At 41.8% G+C, this 23,228-nt stretch overlaps 1 protein-coding gene across 6 annotated transcripts in view; it reads right to left on the bottom strand.

Annotated features, from left to right (window-relative positions):
- RIPOR2 (RHO family interacting cell polarization regulator 2) overlaps nt 1–23,228 on the bottom strand; it is a 248,951-nt gene that overhangs the window by 7,110 nt on the left and 218,613 nt on the right. For 5 of the 6 annotated variants that reach the window (XM_071097512.1, XM_071097514.1, XM_071097515.1 and 2 more), the window contains 7 exons: nt 21,911–22,046; nt 20,164–20,325; nt 17,783–17,941; nt 14,845–15,047; nt 11,890–11,973; nt 10,284–10,374; nt 1,899–4,086 (listed from right to left, as the gene is read on the bottom strand). In XM_071097512.1, coding sequence (XP_070953613.1) covers nt 3,986–4,086; nt 10,284–10,374; nt 11,890–11,973; nt 14,845–15,047; nt 17,783–17,941; nt 20,164–20,325; nt 21,911–22,046 — 936 coding nt within the window. In that variant the 3' untranslated portion in view covers nt 1,899–3,985. Of the gene's footprint in view, nt 1–1,898; nt 4,087–10,283; nt 10,375–11,889; nt 11,974–14,844; nt 15,048–17,782; nt 17,942–20,163; nt 20,326–21,910; nt 22,047–23,228 lie in introns of those variants that run through there. The other variant, XM_071097513.1, reaches the window with a different exon arrangement.

The following is a 23,228-nucleotide window of genomic DNA, read 5'->3' as shown; positions in this document are numbered from 1 at the left end:
CAGGCTCCCAAAAGGTGAGAAAATGCGGGAAGGTAAATTGATGGGAAGAGTGAAGTCTGTTTCTGGGTCCTCTAGCAGTGCTGTCTCTGAGCCTTGGTTACGAGCTGACCAAGGCAGAAAGGAGACTGTTTTAACCTTTTCACTATAATCGCCAGCATTTTAGGGAGGAATATTTTAGTTGCCTCCAGTTGCCTCTGCTTGGAATGTTCTTCCCAGAGATAATCCACGTTACTCATCCCAATAGCTCCTCGGATCATTCCTCAAATGTAATTTTCTGTGAGGCCTTTGCAACTCTTTGCACTCCTTTTTTTTTTTTTTTTTTTTTGAGATGGGGTCTTGCTGTGTCACCCAGGCTAGGCTGCAGTGGCACGATCATAGCTCACTGCAGCCTCAAACTCCTGGGCTCAAGCAGTCCTCCCGCTCCAGCCTCCCAAGTAGTTGGGACCACTGGTGCACACCATCACGTCTGGCTAGTTTTTAAAATTTTTGTAGAGATGGGAGTTTCAGTATGCCGTGCAGGCTGGTCTTGATTTACTGGCTTCAAGGGATCCTCAGCCTTGGCCTCCCAAAGTGCTGGAATTACAGGTGTGAGCCACTGTGCCCAGCCCCTGACCACTCTCTTTAAACCTGTGATCTTTGCTTTCTCCCTGTGTCTCTCTTCACCTCACCTTGTGCAATCATTTTTCCCCTTCTCTGCTTTGCTCTCTTCCCTCGCCAGGATATAAGGCCTGGGAGTGCAGGGATTGTTATTTCTTTTGTTTTTCTCCATTACTCTATCTCCAGTGCCAAGAACAGTCCTTGGCATACACCTTGTTCAGAGTAAGTAAGCAACAAATACTTGTTGAATGTATGAGAAGTTAGAGATCTAATTTTTAGCAAACAATTATTATTCCTTGAACAAGGTGTACTTAGGACTGCCTCAAAATCAAAAGATAACATTTGTTTACTAAGAGGTACTGTCTCCAGGAAAGGTCAGGGATAAAAATATTTTATTTGAGTTTTTCTGATACAGCAAGAAGTACTGGCATTTTTCAGTGAACTAAGGTTTATAATTTTACTTTATAATTTTGTAAAGTAACTAAGGCAATTTAGTTAAACAGTGTAGTAGCAAACCTTATAGAGGAAAATGTTTTTACCACTGACTCAGTAAAAGCAATCACTGGTATTTAATGAGTCACGTGGTAAATACTGTGAGAGTTGAAAGTCAGGGGCTCCTTTGTGATGATGCTGGTGGGGTCTGAGTGGGAACAGAACATACACAAATCAGTGAAGGAACTTTTTTTTTTTTTTTTTTTTTTTCCGAGACAGAATCTCACTCTGTTGCCCAGGCTGGAGTGCAGTGGCACGATCTTGGCGTGAGCCGCCGTGCCTATTTGCCCTCAAGGAGCTTATAGTCTCTGCTCATAGATACCACAACAATGAAACTTAGCTGTCCAATTAGCTTTACAACAAATCTGAGATTTATTATCTCTATTTAGAGATAAAGGAATTTCAAATTAAAAATAAAATCACCAGCTGTGGTGGCTCATGCCTGTAATCCCAGCACTTTGGGAGGTCGAGGCAGGCAGATCACCTGAGGTTGGGAGTTCGAGACCAGCTGATCAACATGGAGAAACCCCATCTCTACTAAAAATACAAAATTAGCTGGGCGTGGTGGCGCATACCTGCAATTCCAGCTACTCAGGAGGCTGAGGCAGGAGAATTGCTTGAACTCAGGAGGTGGAGGCTGCAGTGAGCCGAGGTCGCACCATTGCACTCCAGCCTGGGCAACAAGAGCAAAACTCTGTCTCAAAATAGATAAATAAAATCAAGGTGAAAATGAGGTGCAGTGTGTTCCATAAATACCAACTCAGAAAGGGCATGTGAAAAAAAAAAAAAATCAGACTCTGCACATGATGCTAGTAATTCAAAAATAATTTTTATTTTAACTTACATGACTGAAAGATCAATGAATACAAATGCCACAGAACTGAAAGCACCCCCTCAACCAAACATAAAATACAGAAGTGAATACAAAAGATCTGAAATTAATTACTCATGCAATAGTCAAAAAAATAAAAAAAAATGACAAACCAAACACAAAATCCTGTAACATCTGTGTTTGATTTTCTATAAAAAGAAGCATTTCAACCATTTAGCATAAACTATAGACTATACATACTAACTACAGCCTGTACAATGTACCTTTAAAGTGAAGGATATATGACTATATATAATATTTATAAATATACAGATATATACATTATAACTTCACAGTTGAAAGAACTATTTGCCAGAAGCCTGGCAAACAATTTGCACTTTGAAATGAAATGAGTCCTTTTTAAAAGTCTTGCTAAAATGTAAATATTTAAAATGACATCTAAATGATACAAACACATCCATAGTATAGTTGATATCCCACAGTTTAAATTACACTCACATATAATGTTTTGATACCTTGGCATACCCCACCTTGTATACTCTTTAGAGGAAGAAAAGATATTTTAATAAGAGCTACTGAATGGTCTTGTACTTTGCTTAATGAACTTGCATCTCTGATACTGAAGCAATAATGGGACCTGATGTTTGAACTATTTGGCCAGGGAATCCTACCAGTGAGTGATTTCCCAGGGGGCCGTAACCACCCCTCAGGATGTCCTTCTTCTTTCTAATCCCATGGTCATTTTTACAGAAGGAGGGACCACTTTAAATGTCCCTCCACTCCTATTCCATTAGGATTTCTCCGACTTCTAGGTTCCTCCACCTCAAAGAGCATCACAGGTTTGTGAATCTACAGCTTTTGGTTTTGATTTGTCTTAGCAGCAAAATACCCCCACGGTAAGAATATCATAAAAAATGGCTCTCATTAATTAAAAAAAAAGCGTTAAGTTTTGAGTTTTTTGTTTGTTTTTAAGTGTATAGGTATAAACTTAAGGTAGTTCTTAGTCATGTACTTATCTTTTTTCCATAATGGAAACATGATTTTGGAATTTTCAGGATGGGGAAAAGAAGCAAAATAAATTGTGGGAGTTTTTTCTTTCTTTTTTTTTTTTTTGAGACTGGCTCTCATTCCTCTGTCACATGGGCTGGAGTGCAATGGTGCAATCTCAGCTTACTGCAACCTCTGCCTCAAGCGATCCTCCCACCTCAGACTCCAGAATAGCTGGGAGCACATAAAATTAAAACATCTAAACTCTCACAATGGGTCATTTTGCCAGGTTCTGCAGGCAAACTTCTATTTGAAGAGATTCTTTTTTGTGCTTTGTATTGAAAGTAAAGTTAGGTAGCTAAGGGGACCACTCAACCCTGAGAACACGACAGAGAAAAACTGCAAGGCATATGATGTTTATCGAAGTATCACAGGACTATTTCAAGCTTATAGAGAAACTTGCAAAAAAGTACAAAGATGGCTATTTTTAAATTTCATACATATTAAGATAAGATGGACTCTTTCACTGAGTATTATCAGACACAATCGACGATGTAATCTATTGAATTATACCATAGCCCTATCCTATGTTGGCCAAAGGAAAAGTAGATAGGTACTGTGAAATAAGACTCTGAATTCTTTCTAAAACATGTTTTTGTTGTTGTTTTGTTTTTTGAGACAGGGTTTTGCTCTGTCACCCAGTCTGGAGTACAGTGGTACAATTATGGCTCACTGCAGCCTCAATCTTCTGGGCTCAAGCAATCCTCCCACCTTAGCCTCCCAAGTAGCTAGGACTACAGGTGCACACCACCACGCCCGACTAATCAATTTTTTTTTGTAGAGACAGGGCCTTGCTATGTTGCCCAGGTTGGTCTTGAACCTACTGGGCTTAAGCAATTCTCCTGCCTTGAGCTCCCAAAGTGCTGGGATTACAGGCATGAGCCATTGCACCCAGCCTACATTTTTATTTTAGTTTTCATGTCTCTCAGGCTCTAAACAATTTCCAGCCAAAACCACAGCACCATCTTGATGAAAAGGGTCAGATATTAAGACAGCTGTTAGGCAGTTAACCTGTAATTAAAAGGCTGTGGCAACTTCAGTTCCATGACGACCTCCGACTTTGACACAGTCTCGAGGAAATTTATCCAATTGTTCATATGCCAGCCGCCCATCTTCTCCTAAATATAGAACATTAAACATGAATACCAATTCAAACTTAACGTTTTTATTCATTACTCAAAGTAACATAGTGCCAATTGTTTAGGTATGGACTGCTATAATATGCTATGTTAACTTTTGGTAAGGAAAAGTTATCTTTTGTTATTCCTAATTATGTCATTGTTTTCCAGGTAACGCTTAGAACAACCAAGAACTTTTGAGCTAATTAATGCCAGAGACCAAAAGAATGCCAGGGTATGAAACAGAGTAGAAGTCTCATGGCCATTTCATATTGATGATTTCACATAATAGATTTATTTCAGAGCAATTGTATGGATTATATTTTAAGTACATTAGGGATTTCAATATGGCTGATCCTTTAATGCATTGAACTTTTACATAACTTTTACTTGTATACATTATATATTGATACATCTAAATGATCATTGGTAAAATCAATCTTAGGCTTTCAAACTTCAGCTAAAAATTACTCTTTACTATGTAAACATACAGAGATGCCGTCTACCAGCTACCAGCTAGTTCATTTTGCCTGTAGCACCACCTTGTACAGCTAAGATGCATTTGTAAATAATTTTAATGTTTTGTTTTATTTTTCTACTTTAAAAAATGATTAGAAAATGAGAAAATAAAATACAAAGACAAGTGATAAGAAACAGGCTTTCATAAATGTAACACAAGTGAGACAAAGATGAAAATAGTTGTGCTTAATCAGAAGTTCATCTGGGCGTGGTGGCTCACGCCTGTAATCCCAGAACTTTGGGAAGCCAAGGTGAGTGGATCACTTGAGGTCACGAGTTTGAGACCAGCCTGATCAACACAGTGAAACCCCATCTCTACCAAAAAATGCAAAAAAAAAAAAAGTTAGCTGGATGTGGTGGAGTCCGCCTGTAGTCCCAGCTACTTGGGAGGCTGAGGCAGGAGAATCGCTTGAACTCGGGGGCAGAAGTTGCAATGAGACAAGATTGCATCATTGTACTCCAGCCTGGGTGATAGAGCGAGACTCCATCTCAAAAAAAGAAAAAAAGGAGTTCACTGTGAAGGAAAACAAAAGTAAAAAAAGATTCAGAAAATGTTGGAATTATATTGACATGAGGGGATTTTAGAAAAGGAGTGTAATTATTGTAATTATGAATTTTATAATACATTAGAGTCTCTTGAAACAGAAACGTTTCAGTAATGTCTCACTTGTGTTACATTTATGAAAGCCTGTTTCTTATCACTTGTCTTTGTATTTTATTTTCTCATTTTCTAATCATTTTTTAAAGTAGAAAAATAAAACAAAACATTAAAATTATTTACAAATGCATCTTAGCTGTACAAGGTGGTGCTACAGGCAAAATGAACTAGCTGGTAGCTGGTAGACGGCATCTCTGTATGTTTACATAGTAAAGAGTAATTTTTAGCTGAAGTTTGAAAGCCTAAGATTGATTTTACCAATGATCATTTAGATGTATCAATATATAATGTATACAAGTAAAAGTTATGTAAAAGTTGGTTAGGGTTTTTTCCCCCCATACATTTAACTTTTTCAGGAACACCTTAAATACAAAAACAGATACCTGCCTATATTTAAAAGAACCTTGCAGAGTGAGCTTTTCTATAGGCAAAAGCCTGCCTTTTTTTTTTTTGAGATGGAGTCTCACTTTGTTGCCCAGGCTGGAGTGCAATGGCGCTATCTTGGTTCACTGCAACCTCCACCTTCAGGTTCAAGCGATTCTCCTGCCTCAGCTTCCCGAATAACTGGGATTACAGGCGCCCACCACCACGCCTGGCTAATTTTTGTATTTTTAGTAGAGACGGGGTTTCACCATGTTGGCCAGGCTGGTCTCAAACTCCTGACCTCAGATGATCTGCCCTCCTTGGCCTCCCAGAATGGTGGGATTACAGGCGTGAGCTACTGTACCTGGCCATCTCTTATTAACTTTAAGAGATTTTTTTTAACAGTCTTTGCATGCCTTGACTTTTCAGAGGCAATGCTCCATTTTTTCTAGTTTGGTAGTTTTCAAATTTTTATTACTTTGGAGTAGAACCCTTTACTCGAAACAAAATGTTGATATGCAAAACCCTGATATATTAAATAGATTAAACACAGGACCTTTCCAGTTGATGGCAGAATAAGATAGAGCAACAGAGGGCCTGAGTTAGGGTCATTCACGTGCTCCCTCCTTGCCCACTCACGCACACCCCACTATGGATGCCTCAAGCTAACAAATGCAACTTTAAGAACCACATCTACTAGGCCAGTTTCTAGTTTGCTCATGAAGAGATTTTAGTTTAGAGGTGTTATGTTCTACTCCCAGAGTCCCACAGGGTACAGTGGCCTAGAGTGGCAAGATTCCATCTTGGTGCCTGACTAGGTCTGGGTGCCAATAGGCAAGTTACACAACCTCAGCCTGCTTTCTGTAAAATGGAACTAATTGCACTTCTGCCTTTATGGACTAGTTTTGAGTACTAAATGAGTTAACCCATGCAAGTCCCTCAAAACAGTGCCTGGCCTGGAGCAAGTCCTCTACGGGTGTTACCCAGTATTACTACAGTGACATGAGTAGGTTGGGTATCTGACTCTTATTCAGTTTTCAGTGTCTTGATCTGCTCTGCTGCTAGTCATTTTTTTTTTTTTTTTTTTTTTAGCTAGAGCTAGAGGTAGAGTGTGGTGACACAATCACAGCTCACTGTAGCTTCGACCTCCTAGGCTCAAGTGATCCTCCCCCCACCTAACTTCCTGGGTAGCTGGGACTACAGGCTCATGCCACCATGCCTGGCTACTTGAAAAAATTGAGTTTTTTTTTTTTTTTTTTTTGTAGACCTAGTCTTGCTACATTGCCCAGGCTGGTCTCAAACTCCTGGCCTAGCCAGTGCAGTGGCTCATGTCTTTAATCCTAGCACTTTGGAAGGCGGAGGTGGGAGTATCTCTTGAGGCCAGAAGTTTGAGACCAGCCTGGGCAACATGGCAAAACCCCATCTCTATCAAATTTAAAAATATATATTTTTTAAAAAGAGTAAAATTGTTTAAAAACAAAACAAAACAACCCAGAAAACAATAACTCATGGCCTCAAGAAATCCTTCTACTTTGGCCTCCCAAATTGTTGGGATTACAGGGTTGAGCTACCACGCCCAGCTCTGGCTAATTGTATTTCTTTTTATTTTGTAGAGATGGGGTTTTGTTATGTTGATCAGGCTGGTCTTGAACTCCTGTACTCTCACACTCAAGCAATCCTCCTGTGTTGGCCTTCCAAAGTGCTGGGATTACAGGTATCAGCCACTGCAGCCGGCCTTCTGCCAATCCTTTAACTGCCTTGTGAAGTAGGCAGAGTGTTAGAGGGGAGAGAGCTCCAGCTTTGGGGAGTAGGGAGTATGGTTCCAAGCAGCTCTGAGGTCCAGCTGGGACACAATGAAATGGCCATAGTCATGGTGAAAACTGTTCTCTCCAACATTGTGGCCACCAACCACATATGGCCACCAACCACATTTAAATCTAAATGGTAATTACAGATGGTCCCTGACTGACAATGGCTTAGACTTATGATTCTTCGACTACAATGGTGCAAAAGCCGCATGCATTCAGTAGAAACCATACTTTTTTAGCATGGTATTCAATACAATCTATGAGATATTCAACACTGTATTATAAAATATGCTTTGTGTTAGATGATTTTGCCCAACTGTAGGCTAATGTAAGTGTTCTGAGCATGTTTAAGGTAGGCTAGGCTAGGCTATGATGTTCTGTAGGTAAGATGTATTAAGTGCATTTTTGACTTAACAGTATTTTCAACTTACAATGGGTTTAAAATGGGGTAAACTTAAAACTTCAGTTCCTCAATCATGGTAGCGAAGGTGAACAGCTCAACAGCCATTTAGGATGACTCCTGTCATACCAGACAGTGCGCATGTAGAACAATCCCATCACCATGGAGGGATCTACCGGACAGCTCTAGGTTAAAATATCGAAATCATTCCATACTGGTTGGTAAATAGTTGCAGCCCTGAGTCCTTTAAGTGCCCGCAATGACCTTCTGCCCTTTGTCATAGGGCATTTTATCAATTCCTATTGAAAATACTATTTTCACTATACTAATTCAGTCATTTGTGTGAGAGAAAAATGTGCCAGTATTTGTACATTAGGGTCAAAGAAGATTCATAATATTGAGTTCAGGGGGTTCTCAAACTTTGTATTAGAATCACCCGGGAGGCTTTAAAAACTCCTGATGCCAAGGAACACTTAGACCAATGAAAGCAGAATCTTTGGGAGTAGATTGTTTAAGCTTCCCTCGTGAATGAGCAGCCAGTGTTGAGCACTGCACACTGGTGGTGTGAGAGGGCCCAGATGCGAGCAGTGTGCATGAAGAGCTAAGGTGAAGCAGATATGGTGATGGCTTCTGGAGATACTGCTGTTCGCACAGCTCCAGTGAGTCCCAGGGCACATTCTTTTGGGATCAACTTCCTTAGATTACACTGGAAATAGAAGCTTCGTTGGCTATGCTTTATAAGCGCCTGGCTTAACTTCATGGTTATTTTAGAATACGAAGGGATAAAGGAGTTTAAACTAATAATACCTGGGTACATTTTTAGAGAATTAAACAATTTCTATGCCTAATACAGCCATAAGGAATAACTTTTATCCTTTAAACAAATATATACTGGCTAAGATTTCTGTGGAAGAAATAATATATTCAATAGCAGAATGATGCCTTGTTAAACCCATAATTGTAAGAAAGAGGGCCTAACAATGAATGGGATTTTCACAGTGATTATAAATGCCATGAGATTCTTCTTCATGTTGTTTAGTTACTATCACTAAACAAGGGTGGCTTTTTTCTAAGCTGCATTATTGATTGGATTATGTCTGAGGATTTCTAGGAGCATAGTTCTTTGTTTTTTTTTTGAGACAGAGTTTTGCTCTTGTTGCCCAGGCTGGAGTGCAATGGCGTGATCTCGGTTCACCGCAACCTCCGCCTCCCAGATTCAAGCAATTCTCCTGCCTCAGCTTCCCTAGTAGCTGGGATTACAGGCATGTGCCACCACACCCGGCTAATTTTGTGTTTTTAGTAGGACGGGGTTTCTCCATGTTGGTCAGGCTGGTCTCGAACTCCCAACCTCAGGTGATCTGCCCACCTCGGCCTCCCAAAGTGCTGGGATTACAGGCATGAGCCACCGCACCCAGCTCTAGGAGCATAGTTTTTACACTTTTAAGAGTGTATTGTTGAAGTAAAATTATTTATAATGATTATTTATACTTTTTTTTTTTTTGAGAGGGAGTCTTGCTGTGTCACCCAGGCTGGAGTACAGTGGCATGATCTCAGCTCATTGCAACCTCTGTCTCCTGGGTTCAAGTGATTCTCCTACCTCAGCCTCCCAAGTAGCTGAGACTACAGGTGCACCCCACCATGCCTGGCTAATTTTTGCATTTTTAGTAGAGACACGGTTTCACCATGTTGGCCAGGCTGGTCTCGAACTCTTGACCTCAGGTGATCCACTCACCTTGGCCTCTCAAAGTGCTGGGATTACCGGGGTGAGCTACCAAGCCCAGCTATTTATACTTTTAAATTCAGAATTAAGAAAGGCTTTCCCTATCCTCCCAAGTCCCCAAAGAATAAATGTATAATGCCTGCTAGGCATGAACCTTCATAAAATAAAGTGAAGAGGAAGGGTTCTCTGGATATTTCAGAATAAAATAAGTACTCCAATTATTTTCTTAGGTATCAGGGCTCAGATGGGCAGAGGCTACAGGGCAGTCAGAGGTTAACCTGGGAGTCAGGGTGAGGCTGAGATACCTGGGGCTTTACAGCATTCCCTGGGATGCATCTCTGGTACCTCACCCAATTTCTGTCCTCCAGGGAGTGTCAACCCCACCCTGGCAACCCAGCCTGGATTCCTATTGCCTCTGCTTTATGGTTTGACTTCTGTGTTCTTGATTCCAAATAGTATACAGACTGATCAGTCCATATAGAAAGGCTCCAGAGAATATACTTCACTCTCAGCATCCAGACAGAACGAGGAGCTGGGGTGAGATGGACACTGATCAGTTCTTCGTACTCTGTGTGAGAAGACAGCCTACAGTGGGGAAACTGCTAATAAGACAGGGTACACGAAACTTCTCCTTACTGGAGAAGGGAACATCTCAAAGGGAACATCCCTCTGAGAGTGCCAGAAGCACACAATCATGTAAACAACAACGACAACAACAATAAAACTCACCCAGAGACAAGAGGGTTTCGGAGGCTACATTTCTGATTTCTTCAGTATCAGACTGACACAATGTCACCAGCATTTTAATGCTTTCAGTAGCCTATGGGGGAAAAATAGGTTACATCGTGTTTTGATATTTAGGTCTAGAGTTCCATGAGAATTGACATTTAACAACTGGTGGGAACTTTAGCCTCACTTTGTTGCCCAGGCTGGAGTGCAATGGAGCGATCATAGCTCACCGCAGCCTTGACCTCCTGGGCTCAAGCAATTCTCCTGCCTTAGCCTCCTGAGTAGCCAAGACTGATTTTTAATTTTTAATCTTTGGTAGAGATGAGATCTCACTATGTTGCCCAGGCTAGTCTCAAACTCCTGGGCTCAAGCAATTCTTCTGCCTTGGCCTCCTAAAGTGGTGGAATTACAGGTGTGTGCCACCATGCCTGGCTGATTTTTGTATTTTTAGTAAGGACGAGGTTTCACCATGTTGTCCAGGCTGGTCTCAAACTCCTGACCTCAGGTGATCTACCGGCCTCAGCCTCCCAAAGTGCTGGGATTACAGATGTGAGCCACCATGCCTGGCCCTAGAGCTGGTTTTAATCACAGGCCGTTAACTTTTTCTTTTGAGGTATTAATCCCTTTCTTTATCAGGCCTGCAGGTCCCTGCCTCTTTTCCAAGATTTTGGCAAGTTCTAAGGTGTGGCTTTCTCTCATTCTTTTCTCAAGACTGGTTTGTCTTATTTTTTTGTGATGAAGGTAGGTCAAACATTACATCTTGCCTATTGAAAGGGAAACTTCCATGTCAGGAGTTCTCAGTCTTTTCGTACTTGTTTACATTCTAGCTCTCTCCCTGCTCACGACACCTTATGACAATCAAAACTGGTTCTCTGCTTAATAAAGAGAGCTTGTGGGGAAGGATCTGGGAATTCAGTGGCATACTGAATTTTAGTACTTCTTTTCAAATCTTATTTGTCCCTGCTTTTTGTTGTTCACAATAAAAGTGAATGAAATCACCATACATCTCATCTCCCTTTTAAGATATACTTTCCTTTTTTCTCTTTTTTTTTTTTTGAGACAGAGTCTGGCTCTGCCACCCAGGCTGGAGTGCAATGGCACAATCTTGGCTCACTGCAACCTCTGCCTCCTGGGTTCAAGCAATTCTCCCACCTCAGCCTCCTGAGTAGCTGGGATTACAGGCACCTGCCACCATGCCTGGCTAATTTTTGTAGAGACGGGATTTCACCATGTTGGCCAGGTTGGTCTCAAACTCCTGACCTCAGGTGATCCACTGGCCTTGGCCTCCCAAAATGCTGGGATTACAGGCGTGAGTCACCGTGCCAGCCAATATGACATACTTTTCTAATACTGACCTAAAGGCAAACCGGTTCCCTTGGGCTAGTGCAAAACATGATTGCTTTCTGCCACTTATTGACTAACAAAACAAAGTCACATGTAATTACTGTTTAAGGGAGAAAAATACTAAAACTAACATACAGTGCAAAGGAGACAAGAAACACTGCTAAAAAAGTACTTTCAAACATGAAAGAAAAGCTGTTATATATACTCGGCTTAGCCTGGCTCCAAGCTGAGCTGCCAGGGGAGTTCCAAGGCTGGGCTTTACCTCAAGGATTTTCAGGGCCAGGCAAGCTGCTTTCTGGAGCTGGAGGTTTGTCTTTGTTAGTGCTTCACAGTAATAGAGCAAGGCCTGAAAGAGAAGGAGGGGATCTCGTGAAGGCATTTTGGTTTGTTTGTAGTTTAAGAGGTATACCTCGTTCTCACTCTCTGAGATAAACTACAGCATATAACCTACACATTTTGCACTACCTTCAGAGCAAGAAAAAAAAAAGTCATTGAGATTCATGTTAATTAAGAGAGTCATTTATTCAATAAATTGATCCCTTATGTTCTCCTAGATCTCCTATGACTCTAGGAGAACATAAGGGATCAATTTATTGAGTAACATAATCATGGTGGGCTTTTATTGGCCACCTAAAGGTAATTTTTTTAACCAAGTAATGAAGAAGGCAAAATTTCTCAGAGCTGTTTTTGATCCCAGATCATTAACTTTTTCTTTTAAGGTGTTAATCCCTTTGTATATGTCCCATCATAAAGGCCTGCAAGCTCCTGCCCCTTGTCCCATGTGTCATTCCAAGATTTGAAACATTCTCCTAGAGTCCATGACTCTAGGAGAATATAAGGGATCAATTTATTAAATAAAATTGGGAGATAGAGAGTTATGGTTCTGGCTTTTAAGGAGCCTGTAGATGTAGTAGAAATGCTAAGACTGTTAGAAGGAACTGAAGAGAAGAAATGTATTAGGTGCCATAAGAAATCCACAAGGTAAGTCAGTCACTTGAAGAAGAGACATTTTATGGAGGGCCAGGGTAAGTTTCACAAAAATGTTTGAACTGGAATGGAAATGATGGGTTAGATTCCAGCGGGGAAGTTGATTGAAAAAAAGGTATTCAGGCAGAAATAAGGAAGACAGGAGGAGGCAGTACGTTCCAGTGAGGAGGGTGGTAATGTCAGTTTGAGATTTGCTGAGTTTGATACATGGCAAATTAATGCTCTGTATAAAAAAACTCTGCATAAAAGTACATTGTCTTTTTTTTTTTTTGAGACAGTCTCGCTCTGTGGCCCACGTTGGAGTGCAGTGGCATGATCTTGGCTCACTGCAACCTCCGTCTCCCGGGTTCAAGCGATTCGCCTACCTCAGCCTCCTAAGTAGCTGGGATTACAGGTGCCCACCCCCACACCCAGCTATTTTTTTTTTTTTTTTTTTTTTTTAGTAGAGATAGGATTTTGCCATATTGGCCAGGCTGGTCTTGAATTCCTGACCTTGTGATCCGCCCGCCTTGCCCTCCCAAAGTGTTGGGATTACAGGCGTAAGCCACTGCACCCAGCCAATTGTCTTATTTTTACCAAGCTAATTTTTTCCTAAATGGTTGATAAAATGTGTAGTACTTAACATTAATTCAAATGAATAAGAATCACTATATGTCATATTGGTTCATAGGAAACTTAATTACTCTTGAAGAGAATTGAGGGTGGAAAGAGAGGACTAACTTTTGATTTTGTTGGGCTATATTGTGCATTTCTTGCTATTTGTCTGAATTACTTTTATTTTTTATTTTTATTTATTTATTTATGTTTTGAGATGGAGTTTTACTCTTGTTGCCCAGGCTGGAGTGCAATGGCGCAATCTTGGCTCACTGCAACCTCCGCCTCCTGGGTTCAAGCGATTCTCCTGCCTCAGCCTCCCTAGTAGCTGGGATTACAGGCGGATGCCACGATGCCCAGCTAATTTTTGTATTTTTAGTAAAGACAGGGTTTCACCATGTTGGTCAAGCTGGTTGTAAACTCCTGACCTCAGGTGATCCACCCACCTGGGCCTCCCAAAGTGCTGGGATTACAGACGTGAGCCACCGCGCCCGGTTTACTTTTATTTTTAAAAGCGTAACTCAAGTCAGATCACCATACTAAAGGGTATCTGTTGAATCAATAAGTGGTATTGCTCTGCCATTTGTTTTATTTTTTTGAGACAGGGTTCTTGCTCTGTCACCCAGGCTGGAGTAGAGTGGCATGATCACAGCTCACTATAGCCTCAACCTCCTGGGCTCAGGTGATCCTCCCACCTCAGCCTCCCAAGTAGCTGGTACTACAGATATGTGCCACCATGCCCGGCTTAATTGTTTTTTGTTTTTTTTTGTAGAAACGGGGTTTCGCCATGTTGCCTAGACTGGTCTCGAACTCCTGGGACCAATCCATCCTCCTGCCTCAGCCTCCCAAAGTGCTGGGATTACAGGCATGAGCCACCGTGCCTGGGCTATATGATGATATTTCTTAGATTTATCCCTTTTCCATGGTCTCAGGTCTTGTTGGAGGTCTCAGTTTCCTACTGGGCCATCACCACAGCATTCTGCTCCCCGTGCCTAACAATGAGGGACCCCCTTCCTCCAGCATGCATTACATCAGCATAGGCAGCCCCCCTCCCCTCCCTTTTCTTTGCCTAGCATCCAAAAGGGAGGAAATAACCCTCAATCCACAGCTGGGCAGCTACACAGGGACTAGCCTCCCGTACAAAAGGAACAAGGTCCCTGAAGTGCCACTTGCCATCAACCCCCTCCAAAGCTCCCATTTCCAGAGGTGGATATACACCAAGGTCATCTTTAGCATTTCATCCCTATTGAAGCATTGTTATAAGGCAAACATGCCCGAGAGGAAGGACAATTGAAGTTATCATCACCCATTTAAGTCTTGGAATATGTGGTTTTGGTAAGGGGTAAACCTGGGTTTGATAGTGAACCTTGAAGGCCCTTGAAATGAGTAAAAGAGGGAAATGGCAGGAGTTCAAGGCTGTATCGAGCTATGATTGCATTACCTGGGTGGTGCATGTCCAGCCTGGGTAGCAAAGTAGGACCCCATCATTTCTTTAGTTTTGATTGGTTTATGGAGCACATATTATCAATAAGCAGAAAAAATTATTTTTGTAAAAGAATAAATGCTAAAATATTAGTAGTTAATGATAGAAAATTAAACCAGCTTCTAGCTCAATGGCCATGGTTTAGTGTCTTACCTTTTCCCTGAAATGCTGATTTTTGGAGGCTGCTGCCAAGTAAAGCGTCACAGCCTCGCTAACTTCATTGTCCTCTCTGGTTAATAGGAGAGCCAGAGTCCTGAGGACTTCCTGCTGGGCCGGGAGGTTGCTGGGAGCAAGGTCACTCATGGTCTGTAGCAGTTTTTCATCTCTCAGTGATTGCAGAGTCTGAACCATGGAAACTAGAGGGTAAGAAGGAAGGAGATTTCATGTTCTGACATGCTAAAGTAACTAGCGCATTACAAATATAAATAGAACTCAAGTACATGAGAAAGTATAGTATAGTAACTCAAATACATATGAAAAATTAGCGTCAGATAAAGGTGGTATTTCAGATTGGTGAGAAAAGGACAGACTATTCAAATAACTACATTACAGTGATGGGCAAAGCACATGGGAAAAAGTGAAGGTGGGTTTCTATCTCATAATGGCTACAAAAATAACTTATAGATGAATTAGCCCAATGTAAAAATATACAGAAGAAAATACAGGTAGACGGTTTTTACTATCTTCCTAATATATGTATGGCAGACTCAATTGCTCCTCTTTTAGTCAAACCTGTTTGGCAAAACCCCAATCCTGGGTGAACCCAGTACAGAAACCAAGTCTTCACTGAGGCAACTGGGCCCTGATGGAGCAACCCGTTTATTTATTTATTTATTTAATTTTTTTCGTTTCTTTTCTTTCTTTCTTTTATTTTTGAGACAGAGTCTTGCTCTTGTTGCCCAGGCTGGAGTGCAAATAGTGTGATCTCAGTTCACTGCAACCTCCGCTTCCTGGGTTCAAGTGATTCTCTTGCCTCAGCCTCTCAAGTAGCTGGGATTACAGGTGCATGCCACCATGCCCAGCTAATTGTTGTATTTTTAGTAGAGACGGGTTTCACCACGTTGGCCAGGCTGGTCTCGAACTCCTGACCTCAAATGATCCACCCGCCTTGGTCTCCCAAAGTGCTGGGATTACAGGTGTGAACCACCGTGCCTGGCCAGAGCAACCTGTTTTGTTGGTTGGAATATGAAGACAATACAGTAAAAAATAAGGTTTTGAGTCCCATTTGGACAAATTAACCATGTTCCTTGAATAAAGAGTATACTATACTCCCTAACCAGAAATCCAGCATGACCGACCGTTAGTCACAAAAACCCTGGGATGAGGATGTGTCTGGTCAGTACAGATGGAAACATAAAAGCCAAAATTCATGCTCCATGAATAAAGCAATATTCTCTACACAGTAGACAAATGTGTGACTTATTTAGATTTTTTTTTTTTGCTTTAATTTCCTATTTTCCTTGCTGTGGATGCTCTATCAATTTCACTGCTTTGTAAATAAACACCCTAGTAAAAAGCCTCAAGGCAGCATTGTGGATTATAACATCTAAATTAACAAATAGCAGAAAATAGCCTAAAGGTTCAACAATATAATCAAATACATTAGTATACATTCAAATGCAGAACTATTAATCTAATAACTAACATAATCTAATACAAATGCTTTCAAAGAATACTTAATAACACAGAACATAATATCAAATAAAAAACAGGATCAATACTCTGTAAGGCATAATTACAATTTTGAATCTAAAACCCACATACATTCAACTGAAAAATACATTCAATTTAAAAAGTAGGGGAAGGAGAGATTGGAATTTCTTTCTTTATACTTCTCTGTTTTATATATATATATATATTTTAAATAATGAAGACTTTCCCTTTTATAGTAAAAGAAAAGAGACACTTAAAAGGTTAAGGGTTTTTTTTTTTCATTGTCATTTCCCATTTCTGTTAGTAAATGAATAGGCTTTCTTGGGGACCATGTAATAAGAGGCTGGAGATGTAAATTGCCACTGATATAATCTGAGTAATATAAACGTTTTCTCAGGATATTGATTTAGTTGGGACAAATTTGGTATCAAGAAATGAAGATTATAATATTATAAAATAAGACTTTGTGGTCCTAAAACAAGGTCTTTCTGCCCATGCTTTGTCTTCCTGGTCCTCTGTGCTGGCGTCTGCCTCGTAACGGGTTATGCTCAGACTCTCTTCCATGCTCCGTGCTGGTACAGTGCTGGGTGAAGGAAGATTTTGCTTCCTTCACTATGATGCCACCCAATGTGCTGACTGTGTTGTTGCAGGATATGATGTTCTGGAGAGAGAAGGGGTAAGCCTGGGCTTGTGCCAGACAGGTTGCTGCTGCCTGGTGCCATGCCAGACTCACCTAGCTCCAAAGAACACACCTCATTCCTCCCGTCCCTTTTAACCTGCATTGTCAAGTCTCCGTGGATTTATAGAGCATAAACCTGGGAACCAGAAACCAGCCCCTCACTACCTGGCTCCACTCCCAAAGTGGAGTTTTCACTTGATTCAGATTGTTATTTTTTTTCCAGTCTCTGAAGGGCCACGTGGAATGGCAAGAACCGGCTTCATTGGTGCACACCTGCACTGGCAGCTGTTCTCCTTGTTCCCTGGACATGGAGCCCTAGAGTTAGTTTTCCACCATTTCCTCCTTTCCCTTCCCACCATGTTACCTACCTGCCTTCTTTGAAACCCCATTTCTTCCTATTATTACTGAAAGCCTCACCAAAAAGGGCAATATAAAATAGTATTGCCTGTAGGATTGATCCGACTAATGGCAAATACATTACTGAAGGAAATAAATTACAGTGAAAGCTTAAATCATTTACCAACATCCCGTAAATGGTACCTCTCTGCCAGATAATTGAGTTGCTTCTAGTGAATCCCTGGTTCATTAACAAGGGGCTCACTAATGTTAAAAGTCCAATGGTCATTTAAAAGGCAAATTGCACCTCTACTGTGGACTTGAAAAATAAAAGGCCATCATTGCCAAAAGCCATGATTTAAAAGACCAGAGATATTGCCAAATTGAGCCACCACTACAATGTGACAAAAGAACATGTCCCACCTTGCCTTGCCAGCTGGCTCAGGTAACTCTCCAGGTCACTGACGCCGTGGCTGGTGAAGTAACTGTAATACTGGAAAACAGTGACGACTTCCGAGGACAGGCTGGAGGAAAGCAGAGGCTCAGCCTGGTCCAGAATTTGGGACACCAGGGTTCGAAACACTATTCGGAAGGGAAAGACACAAAGCAGCTTTAGATATATGACCATTCATTCATTCAATAACTTTTATTTTTATTTTTATTTGAGAGACAGGGTCTCACTTTGTTGCCCAGGTTGGTCTCAAACTCCTGGGCTCAAGCAGTCCTCCTGCCTCAGCTTCCCAAGTAGATGGAATTGCAGGCATGAGCCATCACATCTGGCTCAATAAGTTGTTTATCTTTTATTGTGGTTGAAGATACAGTGAAGTAGGTAAAGTAAGCAGTTGGATGGTTTTTGCACATGTGCACACCTGTGTAACTGCCATTTAGATCAAGATATGGAAGACGGCCCGCATTCCATAAGGTTTCCTTGTGCCCCTTCCCAGTCCATAACCACCCTTCCCTTCCCTTATATATAACATACATAATGAATAAATATTATATATGTGTGTGTAGAAGAGAGATAAAAAGGAAGAGGAAGAGACAAGTGAGAGAGGAAAAGAGAAGGAAGGAAGGAAAGAAGGAAGGAAAAATGAAGGGAAGAGAAAGGAAGGGAAGGGCACAAATCGGCAACTAACAATCTGACATCTATCAACATAAATTAGTTTCACCTGTTCTTGAACTTCATGTAAATGTAATTATATGGTATGTACTTTTGGTGTCTTGTTCCTTTTACACAACAAAGTATCTGTGAGATTCATTCAAATTATTGATTATAGCAACAATGTGTTCTTTTTAAAAATTGCTAGCCCAGGGCTGGACACAGTGGCTCACTCCTGTAATCCCAGCACTTTGGGAGGCTGAGGCAAGTGGATCACCTGAGGTCAGGAGTTCAAGACCAGCCTGGCCGACATGGCGAAACGCTGTTTCTACTAAAAATATAAAAATTAGCCGGTCATGGTGGCATGTGCCTGCCATCACAGCTACTGGGGGTGTTGAGGCAGGAGAATCGCTTGAACCTGGGAGGTGAAGGTTGCAGTTAGCTGAGATCACACCATTGCACTCCAGCCTGGGCAATAGAACGAGACTCCATCTCAAAAAAAAAAAAAAAAAAAAAAAAAGAAAGAAAAAAGAAAAAAAAATATTGCTGGCCCAGAGTAGTGGCTCACAACTGTAATTCCAGCACTTTGGGAGGCCAAGGGAGGATTGCTTGAGCCCAGGAGTTCAAGACCAGCCTGAGCAAGAGGGTGAAACCCCGTCTCTACTAAAAGTACAAAAATTAGCCAGGTGTGTTGGCATCTGCCTATAGTCCCAGTACAAAAGGGGAAGAGGCAGGAGAATCTCCTGAGCCCAGGAGGTGGAGGCTGCAGTGAGCTGTTATCACACCACTGCATTCCCCCTGGGTGACAGGGTGAGACCTTGTCTGTATTTTGTTTTTAAAAATTGCTGTGTAATACTCTGTGCTATGAGTATATTACAATTTATCCATTCTCTTGTGGGCATTTAGGTTGTTTCCAATTTTTTGCTCTTGTGAGTAAAGCTGGTAGGAACCTTCTAAATGTCCTTTCTTGTGAACATAGCACTTATTAGTCTTTACATATTTAGGAGTGAATGTGCTGGATCCAAGGGTAGGGGGTTTATTGAGCTTTAGTAGAAACTGCCAAAGAGTTTTTCCAAAGTGATCATACCATTTGACACTCTCAAACTGGTGAAACTGTAATGAAAGAAGTACACATATAGAAATAACAATACCTAAGAACGTAGTAGCTTTATTATTATTGAGATGGAGTCTCACTCTGTCACCTAGGCTGGAATGCAGTGGCGTGATTTCAGCTCACTGCAACCTCTGCCTCCTAGGTTCAAGCGATTCTCCTGTCTCAGTCTCCCAAGTAGCTGGAATTACAGGCGTGGGCCACTATGCCCGGCTAAGTTTTGTATTTTTAGTAGAGACGGAGTTTCGTCATGTTGGCCAGGCTGGTCTCGAACTCCTGACCTCAGGTGATCCACCCGTCTCGGTCTCCCAAAGTGCTGGGATTACCGATGTGAGCCACTGTGCCTGGATAAAATGTAGTAGCTTTAAATGTCACTGCTGATATTCTGAATTAAAACAGTTCAACATCTTTCTTTTCTTAAATCTGAGTAGATGATGTTTTCCCTGGACAGTACACTTCTTTTTTCAGGGCTGGCCTTTTGTGTGCTTCCCATCCGCAGGCAAGTGGTAGCAGGAACCCCTCCCCCCAGATCCCGCCACAAAGCCCACTCTCACACCGAAGGACAGAAATTCTCTCTCTACCGCTGCCTCGTACCTGGGTCTGCAAGTCCTGGATATTCTTTGTTGACGGTTCTGGCAAAGCTGGCCTCCAGTTGCTTAATCACTCTGTCCACTGGGCTGTGGTAGACACCAATAGGGCTGCAGCACTTGGTCCAGAATGACAGCAAAGACAGCTTTTTGTGAAATTCTGGTATGGCTGGAAAAGAAGAGCAACCCCCCATCTCATAACACATTTTATTTTATTTTATCTTTTTGAGACAGAGTCTTGCTCTGTTACCCAGGCTGGAGTGCAATGGCATGATCTCGGCTCACTGCAACTTCCGCCTCCTGGGTTCAAGTGATTCTCTTGCTCAGCTTCCCAAGTACCTGGGATTACAGGCATGCACCACCACACCTGGCTAATTTTTGTATTTTTATTAGAGATGGGGTTTTACCATGTTGGTCAGGCTGGTCTCGAACTTCTGGCCTCAAGCAAACCACCCACCTCGGCCCCCCAAAGTGCTGGGATTATAGGCGTGAGCCACCGCGCCTGGCCATAACACATTTTAAATGAAGCAGATGAAGACGTGTTGAGGGAAGGGTGTGTGTGGGGGGGAGGTCTTTAGGGACCTTTTTTCTCCCCATAAGACTGCGATTAGTTTTCAGATGGAACTAGCAGATTCCTCTGTGGTTGGCAGACGGCCCGAAGGGTAAAGAAGTTATGACAGGAACTCATCCTGCCTGGGCAGCAAAGAAAACAGAGCAAACACAAGGCTGCTTGCTGTGAGTGATAGGAAACACAGGAGCTCCACCCTTGGGAAACGTTCCAATCATGGGTTTTCCTGTAACTCCACAGCAGAAATCATACAGGATCGAGGACTCAAACTTGAGGAGCGTTTCCTGAAGGGGATGGGAGGTAGCGGTAGGTGGCTGGAGGAAATTTTTACCCTGCCCAGGTGGTTCCCTGACTGAAATGACTGAACAGCATGGTACCAGGTGGCATAGGAACAATGTTTCACTTGTATGTGTCATGATCATGAGGAGGGGGCTGGGAGAGGAGAGGACGCCAGTCACTCACAGCCTGAATGTCCTGCCCCTCTTCATGCCCCTCAGAGACCGGCCAAGGTCACCTACTTCTACTGGGAATGGATGTGGGAGGCAGAAATGTACAGGGAGAATAAGATAGAGGAAGTTTTAGGTTTAATCAGAGATTACCTGGAAGACCCTATTTCTGCTGAATATCTGATATGAAAAAAGATATAAATTCTGGTTTCTACAAAAGTGCCCCATAGCCAGATCACACAAATTCAAAGGCATCTTTCCCATGTCAAATTCTTCATCTAAAACTCTTAGAATCAGGAACTCTCCTGGAGGTGTTTGCATGCATGTATTTGTACCTTTCCCGAGCAGGGTCTGGCAGGATCTTCCATTTGACAGTCACTATAGGAGTTGTCTTAGCCACCTCCAGGGTGCAAGAACATCCTATAGTCATCTGTCCCTAAAGGGAACCACACCAGCAGAAAGTGTGTGAAACTCTGCCTGTGAAGTGGGTGCTGTTTCTGTTTCTGTGTCAACTTTCGGAGGTGGAGGCCCTCTGGAAAAAAACTGTGTGTCTGCTGCTTTGACTCAGAAAGCCGAAATGTGACATTAATGAGTCCAATTTGTTTGGAGACCTTTCTCAATCCTGTGACCTAAGAATGCTTTTCTGTTTTTCCAACAAAGCAATGAACATGCATAGGGAGTGGACTGGGCTAGTGGTGTCATTATTTACATGAATAGCGGTGTAATTGGCAGATACTTACCTTCCACAACAGAACTGATATTTCCTATGTTCTCATCACTGACAGCGGCGAGTTTCTCCATCACTTGGATCTGCCTAGAAAGCTTCTCTAAGAGACTTCTTGCCACAAATGGGATTTTGCTTGAGAAAACAATTTGCTGGTAAAACAAACAAAACCACTGTTTCAATTATGTTGTTTTCAGTAGAGCTTTCTCTACCCAGCTTCATCCTTCCTGAATGTGGTGATGATACTAAATAAACTCATGCAATGTTTTTCTTCCAGCTTGATAATGATCCTCATTCCATGCCAGTTACAACATCTGATGAAATCAGGCATGTTTTTGTTGCTTTGCATTTCTTCATGTGTGCATAAATTCTGGAACTTTCTCAGTAGTAGGTCTACGACGTTATTATAAAGCTGCCTTCCCTTTTATGTACTATGAATCTGATCTTCCCCTTTGAAACGTAAGTGGCAGTTTAGGCTGTGTCTTGGTGTGTAAGCAGAAATAGATTTGTCTTACAAATGCAGTAATTTTTCACAGCATGGTTTTATTTTTGTGTGTGTGTGTTCAAGTTGAAAGTTAAGGGCAGGTTAAATAATAATGATAATTACAATCAGAGCTGTCTCTTGATAACAAATGAGTGCTTACTATGTGCCAGCCACTGGTCTGAGTCCTGTATAAGTGTTAGCTTATGTTATTTCTCATAACAACCCAGTGAGGCGGGTCCTATTGATATCCCCATTTTACTGATGAGAAAATTGAGGCACAGAGAGGTTAAGCAACCTGCCCAAGGTCACATAAGTTGTAAGTGGGTTCATTTGTGTGCAGTTCACAAAAATGAGAAGGCCTAAGAGAGGAAAGAATATAAGTCACTTGCTGCCCAATGGTTCTATTCCTTTCTGTGTCTCTCAGAGACCTGTCTTGATCACCTGGTAGGCATAGATGCAGAACACAGACCTGTACTACTATGTTGCATTGTTTAAAGTATTGAGACTCTAAAACAAATAAGATTTTCAAACCCAGCACTTTGGGAGGCTGAGGCAGGCAGATCATGAGGCCAGGAGATTGAGACCATCCTGGCCAACATGGCAAAACCCTACCTCTACTAAATATACAAAAATTAGCCAGGCGTGGTGGTGCAGGCCTGTAGTCTAAGCTATTCAGGAGGCTGAGGCAGGAGAGTCGCTTGAAACCTGCAGTGAGTCAAGATTGTGGCACTGCACTCCAGCCTGGGTGACAGAGTAAGACTCTGTCAAAAAAAAAAAAAAAAAAGTCTAGTGCAGCAATTATGTACTAACACCTTTCTTGTGAGTAAATACAATAGCAATGAACTGCTTT

The sequence above is a fragment of the Macaca nemestrina genome, chromosome 5 (assembly GCF_043159975.1).
Source record: "Macaca nemestrina isolate mMacNem1 chromosome 5, mMacNem.hap1, whole genome shotgun sequence".
NCBI classification, from domain to species: domain Eukaryota; kingdom Metazoa; phylum Chordata; class Mammalia; order Primates; family Cercopithecidae; genus Macaca; species Macaca nemestrina.
Note: the sequence above shows the minus strand (reverse complement) of the source record. Positions and strands in the feature narration are given on the sequence as shown.